This window comes from Oncorhynchus kisutch, unplaced genomic scaffold (assembly GCF_002021735.2).
Source record: "Oncorhynchus kisutch isolate 150728-3 unplaced genomic scaffold, Okis_V2 Okis02a-Okis13b_hom, whole genome shotgun sequence".
NCBI classification, from domain to species: domain Eukaryota; kingdom Metazoa; phylum Chordata; class Actinopteri; order Salmoniformes; family Salmonidae; genus Oncorhynchus; species Oncorhynchus kisutch.
In genome coordinates, this window is record NW_022261979.1 from 6,229,956 (window position 1) to 6,244,668 (window position 14,713).

General features: G+C 45.0%; 2 protein-coding genes across 2 annotated transcripts; one reads left to right on the top strand and one right to left on the bottom strand.

Annotated features, from left to right (window-relative positions):
- Positions 1-3,492: 3,492 nt before the first annotated feature.
- LOC109877363 (uncharacterized protein C8orf76) lies at positions 3,493-5,579 on the top strand. The gene is made up of 6 exons (XM_031811785.1): positions 3,493-3,702; positions 3,804-3,899; positions 4,004-4,147; positions 4,328-4,650; positions 4,939-5,071; positions 5,314-5,579. The coding sequence occupies exons 1-6, from the start codon at positions 3,595-3,597 to the stop codon at positions 5,482-5,484; spliced, it is 975 nt and encodes a 324-aa protein (XP_031667645.1). The 5' UTR covers positions 3,493-3,594; the 3' UTR covers positions 5,485-5,579.
- On the bottom strand, positions 5,498-10,712 carry LOC109877365 (protein FAM83A). The gene is made up of 5 exons (XM_031811784.1): positions 10,388-10,712; positions 9,242-9,516; positions 8,565-8,732; positions 7,756-7,880; positions 5,498-7,176 (listed from the first exon to the last, which is right to left on the bottom strand). Exons 1-5 carry the CDS (start codon positions 10,632-10,634, stop codon positions 6,060-6,062), a joined length of 1,932 nt encoding a protein of 643 aa, XP_031667644.1. The 5' UTR covers positions 10,635-10,712; the 3' UTR covers positions 5,498-6,059.
- Positions 10,713-14,713: the final 4,001 nt, after the last annotated feature.

The window sequence follows — 14,713 nt, forward strand, 5'->3', positions numbered from 1 at the left end:
TTGTTAAAGTAATTTGTGGAATTTCTTTCCTTAATGCGTTTGAGCCAATCAGTTGTGTTGTGACAAGGTAGGGGTGGTATACAGAAGAAAATACAGAGTCCATATTATGTCAAGAACAGCTCAAATAAGCAAACAGAAGTGACAGTCCATTACTTTAAGACATGAAGGTCAGTAAATCCGGAAAGTTTTCACGTTTCTTCAAGTGCAGTCGCAAAAACCATCAAGTGCTATGATGAAACTGGCTCTCATGAGGACCGCCACAGGAAAGGAAGACCCAGAGTTACCTCTGGTGCAGACGATAAGTTCATTTGAGTTAACTGCACCTCAGATTGCAGTCCAAATAAATGCTTCACCGAGTTCAAGTAACAGACGCATCTCAACATCAACTGTTCAGAGGAGACTGCGTGAATCAGGCCTTCATGGTCAAATTGCTGTGAAGAAACCACTACTAAAGGACACCAATAAGAAGAAGAGACTTGCTCGTGTTTCCTGGCCCAAGCAATGGACATTAGACCGGTGGGAATCTGTCCTTTGGTCTGTAGGCCAAATTTTAGATTTTTGGTTCCAACCGCCGTGTCTTTGTGAGACGCAGAGTAGGTGAACGGATGATCTCTGCATTGTGTAGTTCCCACCGTGAAGCATGGAGGAGGAGGTGTGGGGGTGCTTAGCTGGTGACACTCTGTGATTTATTTAGAATTCAAGGCACACTTAACTAGCATGGCTACCACAGCATTCTGCAGCGATACGCCATCCCATCTGGTTTGGGCTTAGTGGGACTATCATTTGTTTTTCAACAGGACAATGACCCAACACACCTCCAGGCTGTGTATGGGCTATTTGACCGAGAAGGAGAGTGATGGAGTGCTGCATCAGATTACCTGGCCTCCACAATCACCCGACCTCAACCCAATTGAGATGGTTTGGAATGATTTGGACTGCAGAGTGAAGGAAAAGCAGCCAACTAGTGCTCAGCATATGTGGGAACTCTTTCAAGACTGTTGGAAAAGCATTCCTCATGAAGCTGGTTGAGAGAATACCAAGGGAGTGCAAAGCTGTCAAGGCAAAAGGTGGCTACTTTGAAGAATCTCAAATATAACATATTTTCATTTGTTTTAACACTTTTTTTTTTTTTGGTTACTACATGATTCCATATGTGTTATTTCATAGTTTTATGTCTTCACTATTATTCTACAATGTAGAAAATAGTAAAAAATTTAAGAAAAACCCTTGAATGAGTGGGTGTGGCCAAACTTTTGACTGGTACTGTATACTGTGGTGTCTCTGAAGGAAACTGACAGTGTAGCACTTATTATTGTGCACTTTGCCCACTACTGTATTAAAGACATGCTCCGGAACTTTTGCGACTACCAAGTATTTTTTTAAACCTCCTGCTTTGGACTGGACGTGTCAGTGTTCAGACCTCCCTCGCAAGGTCTCTGTGTTCTATGCCAGTGATGTGAGGTAGTTCACAATTTAGCTGAACGCTACATTCTGAACTACTGGCTAAAATGTATACAAAAGTTCCGGAGAATCTCTTTAACATGTTATTGTGGGGGGGAAACAACTTTGATTAGGCACCTTATATCCCTTTTATCTTTTTAATGGCTTTAAGAGACCAAATCTCTTTCTATATGAGCTCTTTATGAACGCTGAAGTATTGATGTATTCTGCCTTGTATTGTCCTCCTCTGAAATGATTCTATTTTCAAGAGGATGCACCTTATTGACTTTACCCTTCTCCTCGTGGATCAATTCTAAAGTTGGGTGTTGATATGACACACATGAAAATCAATGGGCTGTATGTGGCCTACTGTTTCCTGCACCAACCAACTGGCACAATGTGGGTCCCTAATTGTAATCATGTGAAACTCTGCTGACTTGGAAACGTGTAACGTGAGTTTGACTTACGTATAACTTGTATTGTTTTTAAGCCTGCAGTACTTGTATGTATGAAGACTAGTGTTGGAGGACTTGATACAGGGCTGTTTTCAAACGAGTGTTTTTCTAATGTATGTTCAGATGCATGTTTGTTTTGCTTTTATTCTGAAAACGTTTGCAGACTATGCTCTCCCCAACTGGCATTTTAAATGACAAGTTTTGACATGTGCACATTAGTAGAACCAAGACATTGTTGCTTACCTGTAAGCCATGTCCTATATGCTCTGGTCACTGGGTTCCAGCCTGGCCCGGACCTGATGAGTTACCAACGGTCTCTCAAACTATTCTAAACATGCTTTACCAAGTTCTAGAATCTCAATCTAGAATCTAGTTGAAACATCACAACATTTGACAGTAAAACGGATGGAACCTTCGGAACCTTTTTGAGGAGACAAAACCTATGTGCCTGCATGGCTCATTCTTTCTGAGCAGGGTTTCATCAAGACTTGACAACAGAAGAGGTGGAGGAGGAGAAGATCGTGGATACCTCATGCTCATCATAAACATTTCAAATTGGGCAGCATGTTATGCTGTGAAATCGTTAACGTTTTCATGCAGGAACAGTTATTTGTACCATAGTTAAGGTAAAAGATGCATTTGAATTTTGAGATCCATATAGTGCATGAAATAATCACCTGACTGCAGAGGAAACAGCATTATGTGCTTGTCTTAGAAAAGTTGTTTTTAATGGTTTTATAATCTTTATTTATGATTAATCCTGTCTCTCAACTTCAACTAATAGCTTGTATGGCGTTTTACTGTTAATGTGTAAAAATATACTTTGCCTTCAGTTGGCAACTCAATGTATCCACATTGCTCTTTTTTTTTGTACAGTAGACGTGACATTGTGACCATAGTACATGACTGTTTTTATCCTAGTACAATAATTCTTACCTGTCTGTCTTTGCTATTTCTCAATATTTAGAAAGGTGCTTGTTTAGTACTAATACCCAAAAGTTGAATACATAACTTTAATACATGTTTTAACAGTTTTCCTATTAGATTGTGCGCACACAATATTTGAACCTGTCTTTTAATATACTATTCTGCTAGCTACAGCTATAATGGATCATGTCAGTCAGTCTCCTTTCTCCTACTGTATTTATTAAGTTATCTATGAGAAGAATGTTTGGCTCAATGTTTGGTTTCTGGATATGTTGAGGTGCTTTGGGAAAAGTGAGAGGGTTTATTTGCAAACGTTATGGTAAACCAAGGAATTTTTCATGTTGAGACAGAGTAGCCTTGGAGCTGAAAACTCAGTGGAAAAAGCTTTAGTCCCCTGAGCCATAGACTTTGCAATGCTTTTTAATTGAAATCAAACTGTTTTTATTTTAGGCTGTGGCTTGATTTAGACAAATATATATTTTATACTTGTTTTGAGGACAAAATACAATACATTTGGACGAAAAGGCGTGTATTTTGGTGTCTTATAAAATATTTAACTTCAAAATATGACTGGAGTTTCTCTTATAGAAAATATTACAGCATTTCATTGAAGAAAGAAAAGCGTCTGTCATTGGAACATATCACCCGGAACACATTCTATATTCTTCTGTTTCCCAACGGTCATATTAGCTTGTAACACTGCACACGTTGACGTTTGTTTTGTTTTTTTAGTGTTGGTAAAATCTGAATTCGCTGTCATTCATCGTTTGAAATGGAGATTTTCGGTAGCACCTTTGACGATTCGGTGTTCGAGGAATCAAGAGCGAAGCCGAATGTTGTTGCACTGTCGACTTACAATGCAAAGTTCTGTGAAGCAGAGGTGAGTGTTAACTAACTACCTAACGTTAAGTAGCATCAGTTTTTTTTTGCTAGCATTGCAATGTGTGGATATTTTAAACTACGAGTTATCTATTTCAACAGTGGTTTTGGGAGAGCATCGACACAGAGGACATTTTGGAGGTGCAAAAGATCTTCAAATTTCGAGCTGATATGGCGTACAGGCGGAAAAACTTCCAGGTATTGACCCCTCTTCCCTTGAGTCATTTAGTTACACACTGTCTATCATATCCATCTAGTATCCAAATGCTTTTCTCATCTGTTAACTATATCCATTTCCCCAGGAAGCTTTAAACGCCTACACTACCTGCCTCTCCTATATCCCTGACGGCAACCTGGCCATTAGACGGGACATAATGGAGGGAATGGCAAGGTGCTGTTGTCACCTGGGGAAGAGAGTGGAGGCCCTGGAGATCACAGAAACACTTGTAAGAACCGTTGCTGTTGAGTGAGTCTTTATACATTATTGCAACATATGGTTTTTTATTATACATGAATAATAGAAAATACCTCGTCTCGTCGTCCAGCCAGCCAGCTCTAGTCTGTGGACAAGGTTACAGTATACCAGGTAGTAAAATGGTTGTTTTGAAAATTCATTCCATGGACAGAAAAATGAAGCCTCCAACACCTGTCACCTTACCGGTCTACTTCACCTGACTGCGAACGTCCACGAGCGCTTCGGAGACCTCAGGAGCCAGGTCACGTGTCTGCAGCAGCTGTGTTCTCTCCACCCCTACCACCAGTGGCACTGGATGAAGCTGGCAGAAAGCTACCTTCATCTTCTTCAGTCTCTGTCAACACCCTCAGGCTCCAGTCCTCTTCAACAGGGAGATGGTGTAGTGCCACAGCCTGACTCTCAGACTGAGGAGCAACTGAAGGAAGAGCGTGACGGCGTTTGGCTCAAGGCCTGCATGTGTTTTGTCCGGGCCAGGTAAATAATCAGTGAGAGACAAGCAGACATCCTATTGGCCTATTCTATATGGAATTCCATGGATACAAGTTTGTTGGGCAGTCTTTAGGACTGGTTTCCCGAACACAGATTGAGATTCTCCATTGAAAGTGCTTCTTAGTCCAGGAAAATACTTACTTTACCTCCGGGGAAATTAGCCCTTGGATTAAAGCAGAGAGCATATTTACATATTCATCCTAAATGTCACTGTTTAGCACAGTCTTTGTCTTGTGAAGATGGTTGTTTGACTGTACTATGTTGCCTTGCCAGACTCCTCCTCAGGGCATTAAAGGGCCAACAGTCATCCTTTGTTCTCCAGAACAGTGAGAGAGCCCTACAGAAGGCTGATGAGGCTCTACGTTGGCTGGAACTGAAAGACACCACACTACAACTAGTCTCTGAGGTGAAACCCGGTTAGAGACACAGAACATAGACTACTGTTCTCACATGGTGTCTATTCATCAAATAATGTCCTGTAGTTTGTCTTCTGGTATGTTTTAAATGAAAGGAAATGTGTGGCTTGCTGGCACCAAGATGTCATGGTTATGCTTTTAGATGTATTACAAGTGTAATGTTTTGAAAAGGTAAGAGGTACCACTTCTGACCAGATTGATCATGCATCGTTATTGGTGATTTGCCCTTCAGGTGATGTCAGAAGATCTAGTTCCAGAGAGAATGAGAGACGACAACCAGGATGGAGAGAGCTTGGCAGGTCTCTCTCTGAAGGACTTTGAAGACCGGTGGTGGAACAGACTGGTACAGACAGGAGTACTGAAGGAGGATGGACCTAAAATACCCTCTGTAAAGACCAACTAGGCTACACATTTTGATGAATGTATTTATTTTGTAATATTGCGTGTAACAACGTGCTGACCGCCATATGAAATGAAATATTGTCACAATCTACAGTACAGTTTAATTGGATCATTGTATTGAATTTCAAAGTAGAACCATTTGGAAAAAGTGTGACAAACTTTTGATTTGCCATTCTGCATTACCTCGGGCTTGACAGTGTATGGATCAGAAGATTTGTCAGAAGGTATGTTTGTTAAGAGGCCCGGCCCTTGGCTAAGCGTAGCACACATCACTAGGCTGTCACTCAGCGTGGTTCTATCAGGGTTGATGGGTGGAAGAGGAATTCATGTCTGTGACATGTTGTTTTTACTCCGTTGAATTAACATGTACTGGAACACAAAGCTCTCAGCCTGAAGGCAGACAATGATCATCCTTATGAGATAATGATGTGATTGAAGTGCTACTCCTGTACTCCAGGCATCAAGCAAAGCAAAACAGGCACATTTACTCTATGAAGGTTACGTGCCCATTTTCAGTTGTGAGAACATTGCCTCAAACAGGGTGTACTGTCAAATTTCAGTATAATGCCATTTCAGTTATTTAGGAACAGTAAACCACTGGCCAGTCTTGAGAAGTGGGTGTCTGTCCAACAAGCCGGTTGTCCCTCCATAAAGAAGGTAATTGCTGTTAAAGGGTCGCCAGGTCAGGTTGTCTCCAGTACTATAATCACTGGAGAAGGTTCTCTGGAACAGGACAGGCCTGGTTGCAGTGTGTCTCTGTGTGATCCAGTCAAACCTGTGGCTCCGGGGACCTGTGTAGTAAGACTGATTCACCAAGCACTGGGAGGTTGGTGGCGCTGTTGACTGAGTGTTGGGGTGTCTCTGCTGGGAGGTTGGTGGTGCTGTTGGCTGAGTGTTGGGGTGTCTCTGCTGGGAGGTTGGTGGTGCTGTTGGCTGAGTGTTGGGGTGTCTCTGCTGGGAGGTTGGTGGTGCTGTTGGCTGAGTGTTGGGGTGTCTCTGCTGGGAGGTTGGTGGTGCTGTTGGCTGAGTGTTGGGGTGTCTCTGCTGGGAGGTTGGTGGTGCTGTTGGTTGAGTGTTGGGGTGTCTCTGCTGGGAGGTTGGTGGTGCTGTTGGCTGAGTGTTGGGTTGTCTCTGCTGGGAGGTTGTTGGCTGAGTGTTGGGGTGTCTCTGCCGGGAGGTTGGTGGTGCTGTTGGCTCAGTGTTGGGGTACCTCTGCTGGGAGGTTGGTGGTGCTGTTGGCTGAGTGTTGGGGTGTCTCTGCTGGGAGGCTGGTGGTGCTGTTGGCTGAGTGTTGGGGTGTCTTTGCTGGGTGGTTGTAGTTAGCTGACCCGTTGGGTTTTGGCTAGAGTATCTGAGCTGGGCTGTGGTGGTTGGTTGAACAGTAGGTTGATTGTTGAATCTGGGCACAACTGTGGTGGTTGGTTGATCCTTAGCCTGGTTGTTGAAGTATCTGTTCTGGGTCGTGGTACCAGCACTGGGGCAAGGAAGGTTTGTCAGTGGGGTTGAGGTGGCTGCTGCTTGATGGGTGATAAGCGGCCTGGTAAGGTTGAACTCCGTTGCCACGGTGAGGAAGGCTGGCACAGGCTTGGAGCTGGCGTAGAGCTTCCTGAACTCCAGGTCGAAAGGCTTGACCGCGCTGCCCTTGAAGAGCACAGCCAGACTTCTGTGGACCTGCCAGGACAGCCAGGTGAAACTGAGGAACAGAGCACAGGACAGCCAGGTGGAACAGAGCACAGTGAACAGATACTACTACTACTACTACAAACATTACTGAAAATTCAAACAACCATCATAACGTTGATCTACCTATTCAGAATGACAACCATCATAACATTGATCTACCTATTCAGAATGACAACCATCATAACGTTGATCTACCTATTCAGAATGACAACCATCATAACGTTGATCTACCTATTCAGAATGACAACCATCATAACGTTGATCTACCTATTCAGAATGACAACCATCATAACGTTGATCTACCTATTCAGAATGACAACCATCATAACGTTGATCTACCTATTCAGAATGACAACCATCATAACGTTGATCTACCTATTCAGAATGACAACCATCATAACGTTGATTTACCTATTCAGAATGACAACCATCATAACGTTGATCTACCTATTCAGAATGACGTCAACCATCATAACGTTGACCTACCTATTCAGAATGACATCGACCATCATAACGTTGATCTACCTATTCAGAATGACATCAACCATTGTGATTGTGACTATTAGCTAATTATACAACAGAAATGTACCTGAATGATCCAGCCAGCACTAAAGTGCAGTCAATGATCATGAACTTCTCTTTGATCTGTCCAGTGAGTTTCCTTCCAGACTTTGCACAATACGTCTCTCCTTGTATACTACGGACCGACATTTTCTGCAGACAGAACACGGCGGCATTTCATGAAGCAGTGAGTGAATGACAAACACAGAAAGCTATCATCAAATTGCTAGTTTACAGTACAGTTAAAAAGATGAAGAAATGTCTGAAAGGTGTACCTTTAAAAAATATATATATATTTAACTAGGCAAGTCAGTTATGAACAAATTCTTATTTACAATGATGGCCTAGGAACAGTGGGTTAACTGCCTTGTTCAGGGGCAGAACAACAGATTTTTTACCTTGTCTGCTTGGGAATTCTATCTAGCAACTTTTCGGTTACTGGCCCAAAACTCTAACCACTAGGCTACCTGCCTCCTCTAACCACTAGGCTACCTGCCTCCTCTAACCACTAGGCTACCTGCCTCCTCTAACCACTAGGCTACCTGCCTCCTCTAACCACTAGGCTACCTGCCTCCTCTAACCACTAGGCTACCTGCCTCCTCTAACCACTAGGCTACCTGCCGCTCTAACCACTAGGTTACCTGCCTCCTCTAACCACTAGGTTACCTGCCGCTCTAACCACTAGGCTACCTGCCGCTCTAACCACTAGGCTACCTGCCGCTCTAACCACTAGGTTACCTGCCTCCTCTAACCACTAGGCTACCTGCCGCCCCACCTTTTGCAATCATTAGTGTCATCTAAATATCATGATGAAAATAACCATTAGCAGAGACTCACAGTGAGGTGATTACTGTTGATCTGTAGCGTCTCACACATCTTGACAAAGACCTGCAGGTTGATATGGTCCAGGAGCAGGTAGACAGACACATTCCTCTTCCTGGTTGCCTCCAGGATGTCACAGAACATCTCCACATCACTGAATGTGTCCATTACAATGGCCAGAACCTGCAGACATATCACATGTTTGCTGTGATTCGTATCTTCCACATTATTAGTTGTCATTATGAACTGGGTGGTTTGAGCCCTTGAATGCTGATTGGCTGACAGCCGTGGTATATCAGACCGTATACCACGGGTATGACGAGATTTATTTTTACTACTCTAAATACGTTGGTAACGAGTTCATAATAGCAATAAGGCACCTCGGGGTGTGTGATATATGGCCAATATACCACAGCTACGGGCTGTATCCAGGCACTCCGCGTTGCGTCGTGCATAAGAACAGCCTTTAGCTGTGGTATAGTGGCTATATACCACACCTCCTTGGGCCTTATTGCTTAATTATAGACGATACTGAATCTGCTTGATCAAACTCTCAAAACATCATTATCCAACTTTCAGGGCATTCAGACATCAGCAGCTTTCTAAAAGTCTTGCAAAAATATAATGCAGGTATAATCATGAGAGTAGATTGACATCTCCAAATAGTTACCAGTGAAAGTTGTATCACGTACCATTGTGGCCTTGCTGATGAACTCCCTGAGCAGGTCTTTCATGCTGGCTGCTCTATCAGACTGGAAGTAGACCTCTACACTGGGTTCACCCTGCAGGCGGTAGCTCCAGTCCTCTGCCGGCCAGCCATGGTCCAAGCCAGGGGGCTCGCTCTCCAACACCGATGGACAACAGGTGTTTGTCTGGGAAGAGGTGGTGGAGCCCTCTGCCTGGTCGTCGTTCTCCGTCCCACACAGACTGCTGGTGCTCAGGTCTGTAGTGTTCTCCAGGATATAACCTTTGAAGAAACATAAGTGATAATACATTGGCTTTATATCTAGTGCTTTTTACACAATGCTTTTCAGGGAGGAAGCCCTTTACAGTTGTGCAACAAATACAGTACTAGAACAGACAGATGGGTTTAAAGTAGATAAGAGGAGGCAGGAACAGACTGAGGGTTTAAAGTAGATAAGAGGAGGCAGGAACAGACTGAGGGTTTAAGGTAGATAAGAGGAGGCAGGAACAGACTGAGGGTTTAAGGTAGATAAGAGGAGGCAGGAACAGACTGAGGGTTTAAGGTAGATAAGAGGAGGCAGGAACAGACAGATGGGTTTAAAGTAGATAAGAGGAGGCAGGGACAGACTGATGGGTTTAAGGTAGATAAGAGGAGGCAGGGACAGACTGATGGTTTAAGGTAGATAAGGAGTCAGGGACAGACAGGGTTTAAGGTAGATAAGGAGTCAGGGACAGACAGGGTTTAAGGTAGATAAGAGGAGGCAGGGACAGACTGAGGGTTTAAGGTAGATAAGAAGAGGCAGGAACAGACTGAGGGTTTAAGGTAGATGAGTCAGGGACAGACTGAGGGTTTAAGGTAGATAAGAAGAGGCAGGGACAGACAGGGTTTAAGGTAGATAAGAAGAGACAGGAACAGACTGAGGGTTTAAGGTAGATAAGAAGAGGCAGGAACAGACTGAGGGTTTAAGGTAGATAAGGAGGCAGGAACAGAATGAGGGTTTAAGGTAGATAAGAAGAGACAGGAACAGACTGAGGGTTTAAGGTAGATAAGAAGAGACAGGAACAGACTGAGGGTTTAAGGTAGATAAGAAGAGACAGGAACAGACTGAGGGTTTAAGGTAGATAAGAGGTACAGAGTAGAAAAAAAGATCAACCTTTCTCCTCCTTGGACAGGAAGTCCACCTCGCCCTCTCCGGCCAGTACTTCCTGGTACATGTCCAATCCCTGGTTCAGCAAGGCGTCCATGGCCAATCTGGTGCTCTCGTTGTGGCTGAGGTCAACGTCACCTGACACCAGGGACACAGATGGGTTTTTCATCTCCTGTACACGCCGCCTCACCTTTCCCACCGGCTTGGACTTCAGGTACCACTGAACAGACAGGCCGTTGCTCTGCAGGTTCATAGTGAAGCTGTACAAGGCTCTCTGATCAACACGTATTACCTGTCGTTACCTACTGCTGCTACTGAGTGAAAAACCCTAGTGGAGACACAGACAGGGATGGAGTAGCAGCCGTGAGGTTTCTGAGCTCTGCCCTCCTCAATCAATTGTACAGTTGGCTACACCCATAGAAATAGAATTACATTGACTTGAATGGGGATGCACAGTCTAGTATTGTTATTTCTGAGGACATTCCAGCTGTGGGTTGCAGTGTGCTGGGGGGGACAGGTGAGCTGTTATGGGAGTGAGAGCGTGACAGAGACCTGCTGTTTAAAGCACTCCCTCCCTTAGTGGGGGAGAGAAGTCTAGTTGAGTGACAGAGGTGAACATGACTGTCTGATCAGCTCAGTGGAGGCTGATAACACCTGACTGCATTTTTCACAGACGTGTCACTGCAATGTGAGTCTCTCTCTCTCACTGTGTCGAAAGCGTTCCACAGGGATGCTGGCCCATGTTGACTCCAATGCTTCCCACAGTTGTGTCAAGTTGGCTGGGTGTTGAAACCGTTGAGCGTGAAAAAACCCAGCAGCGTTGCAGTTCTTGACATAGTCAAACTGGAGGCGCTTGACACCTACTGCCATACCCTGTTCAAAGGCACTTCAATCTTTTGTCTTGCCCATTCACCCTCTGAATGTTACACACACACAATCTATGTCTCAAGGCTTAAAAATCCTTCTTTAACTTGTCTCCTCCCCTTCATCTACACTGATTGAAGCCAATTGATCGTTACTCCCCTGTGTGTGTATCCAAGTGATCGTTAGTCGCCCTGTGTGTATCCAAGTGATCGTTAGTCGCCCTGTGTGTATCCAAGTGATCGTTAGTCGCCCTGCGTGTGTATCCAAGTGATCGTTAGTCGCCCTGCGTGTGTATCCAAGTGATCGTTACTCGCCCTGTGTGTGTATCCAAGTGATCGTTAGTCGCCCTGTGTGTGTATCCAAGTGATCGTTACTCGCCCTGTGTGTGTATCCAAGTGATCGTTAGTCGTCCTGTGTGTGTATCCAAGTGATCGTTAGTCGTCCTGTGTGTGTATCCAAGTGATCGTTACTCGCCCTGTGTGTGTATCCAAGTGATCGTTAGTCGCCCTGTGTGTGTATCCAAGTGATCGTTAGTCGCCCTGTGTGTGTATCCAAGTGATCGTTAGTCGCCCTGTGTGTGTATCCAAGTGATCGTTACTCGCCCTGTGTGTGTATCCAAGTGATCGTTACTCGCCCTGTGTGTGTATCCAAGTGATCGTTACTCGCCCTGTGTGTGTATCCAAGTGATCGTTACTCGCCCTGTGTGTGTATCCAAGTGATCGTTACTCGCCCTGTGTGTGTATCCAAGTGATCGTTACTCGCCCTGTGTGTGTATCCAAGTGATCGTTACTCGCCCTGCGTGTGTATCCAAGTGATCGTTACTCGCCCTGCGTGTGTATCCAAGTGATCGTTAGTCGCCCTGCGTGTGTATCCAAGTGATCGTTAGTCGCCCTGCGTGTGTATCCAAGTGATCGTTACTCGCCTTGTGTGTGTATCCAAGTGATCGTTACTCGCCTTGTGTGTGTATCCAAGTGATCGTTACTCGCCTTGTGTGTGTATCCAAGTGATCGTTACTCGCCTTGTGTGTGTATCCAAGTGATCGTTACTCGCCCTGTGTGTGTATCCAAGTGATCGTTACTCGCCCTGTGTGTGTATCCAAGTGATCGTTACTCGCCGTGTGTGTATCCAAGTGATCGTTACTCGCCCTGCGTGTGTATCCAAGTGATCGTTAGTCGCCCTGCGTGTGTATCCAAGTGATCGTTAGTCGCCCTGTGTGTGTATCCAAGTGATCGTTACTCGCCTTGTGTGTGTATCCAAGTGATCGTTACTCGCCTTGTGTGTGTATCCAAGTGATCGTTACTCGCCTTGTGTGTGTATCCAAGTGATCGTTACTCGCCCTGTGTGTGTATCCAAGTGATCGTTACTCGCCCTGTGTGTGTATCCAAGTGATCGTTACTCGCCCTGTGTGTGTATCCAAGTGATCGTTACTCGCCCTGTGTGTGTATCCAAGTGATCGTTACTCGCCTTGTGTGTGTATCCAAGTGATCGTTACTCGCCTTGTGTGTGTATCCAAGTGATCGTTACTCGCCTTGTGTGTGTATCCAAGTGATCGTTACTCGCCTTGTGTGTGTATCCAAGTGATCGTTACTCGCCTTGTGTGTGTATCCAAGTGATCGTTACTCGCCCTGTGTGTGTATCCAAGTGATCGTTACTCGCCCTGTGTGTGTATCCAAGTGATCGTTACTCGCCCTGCGTGTGTATCCAAGTGATCGTTAGTCGCCCTGTGTGTGTATCCAAGTGATCGTTAGTCGCCCTGTGTGTGTATCCAAGTGATCGTTACTCGCCTTGTGTGTGTATCCAAGTGATCGTTACTCGCCTTGTGTGTGTATCCAAGTGATCGTTACTCGCCTTGTGTGTGTATCCAAGTGATCGTTACTCGCCTTGTGTGTGTATCCAAGTGATCGTTACTCGCCCTGTGTGTGTATCCAAGGGATCGTTACTCGCCCTGTGTGTGTATCCAAGGGATCGTTACTCGCCCTGTGTGTGTATCCAAGTGATCGTTACTCGCCCTGTGTGTGTATCCAAGTGATCGTTACTCGCCCTGTGTGTGTATCCAAGTGATCGTTACTCGCCCTGTGTGTGTATCCAAGTGATCGTTAGTCGCCCTGTGTGTGTATCCAAGTGATCGTTACTCGCCCTGTGTGTGTATCCAAGTGATCGTTAGTCGCCCTGTGTGTGTATCCAAGTGATCGTTACTCGCCCTGTGTGTGTATCCAAGTGATCCTTACTCGCCCTGTGTGTGTATCCAAGTGATCGTTAGTCGCCCTGTGTGTGTATCCAAGTGATCGTTAGTCGCCCTGTGTGTGTATCCAAGTGATCCTTACTCGCCCTGTGTGTGTATCCAAGTGATCGTTAGTCGCCCTGTGTGTATCCAAGTGATCGTTAGTCGCCCTGTGTGTGTATCCAAGTGATCGTTAGTCGCCCTGTGTGTGTATCCAAGTGATCGTTACTCGCCCTGTGTGTGTATCCAAGTGATCGTTAGTCGCCCTGTGTGTGTATCCAAGTGATCGTTAGTCGCCCTGTGTGTGTATCCAAGTGATCGTTAGTCGCCCTGTGTGTGTATCCAAGTGATCGTTACTCGCCTTGTGTGTGTATCCAAGTGATCGTTAGTCGCCCTGTGTGTGTATCCAAGTGATCGTTACTCGCCCTGTGTGTGTATCCAAGTGATCGTTACTCGCCCTGTGTGTGTATCCAAGTGATCGTTAGTCGCCCTGTGTGTGTATCCAAGTGATCGTTACTCGCCTTGTGTGTGTATCCAAGTGATCGTTAGTCGCCCTGTGTGTGTATCCAAGTGATCGTTACTCGCCCTGTGTGTGTATCCAAGTGATCGTTACTCGCCCTGTGTGTGTATCCAAGTGATCGTTACTCGCCCTGTGTGTGTATCCAAGTGATCGTTAGTCGCCCTGTGTGTGTATCCAAGTGATCGTTACTCGCCCTGTGTGTGTATCCAAGTGATCGTTACTCGCCCTGTGTGTGTATCCAAGTGATCGTTACTCGCCCTGTGTGTGTATATTATAACTCATATTATTACCTGTTTTCTTTCTCTCTACATTGTTGTGACCCGTCAGTCACCATTTCACTGTTAGTCTACACCTGTTGTTTACCAAGCATTTCACTGTTAGTCTACACCTGTTGTTTACCAAGCATTTCACTGTTAGTCTACACCTGTTGTTTACCAAGCATTTCACTGTTAGTCTACACCTGTTGTTTACCAAGCATTTCACTGTTAGTCTACACCTGTTGTTTACCAAGCATTTCACTGTTAGTCTACACCTGTTGTTTACCAAGCATTTCACTGTTAGTCTACACCTGTTGTTTACCAAGCATTTCACTGTTAGTCTACACCTGTTGTTTACCAAGCATTTCACTGTTAGTCTACACCTGTTGTTTACCAAGCATTTCACTGTTAGTCTACACCTGTTGTTTACCAAGCATTTCACTGTTAGTCTACACCTGTTGTTTACCAAG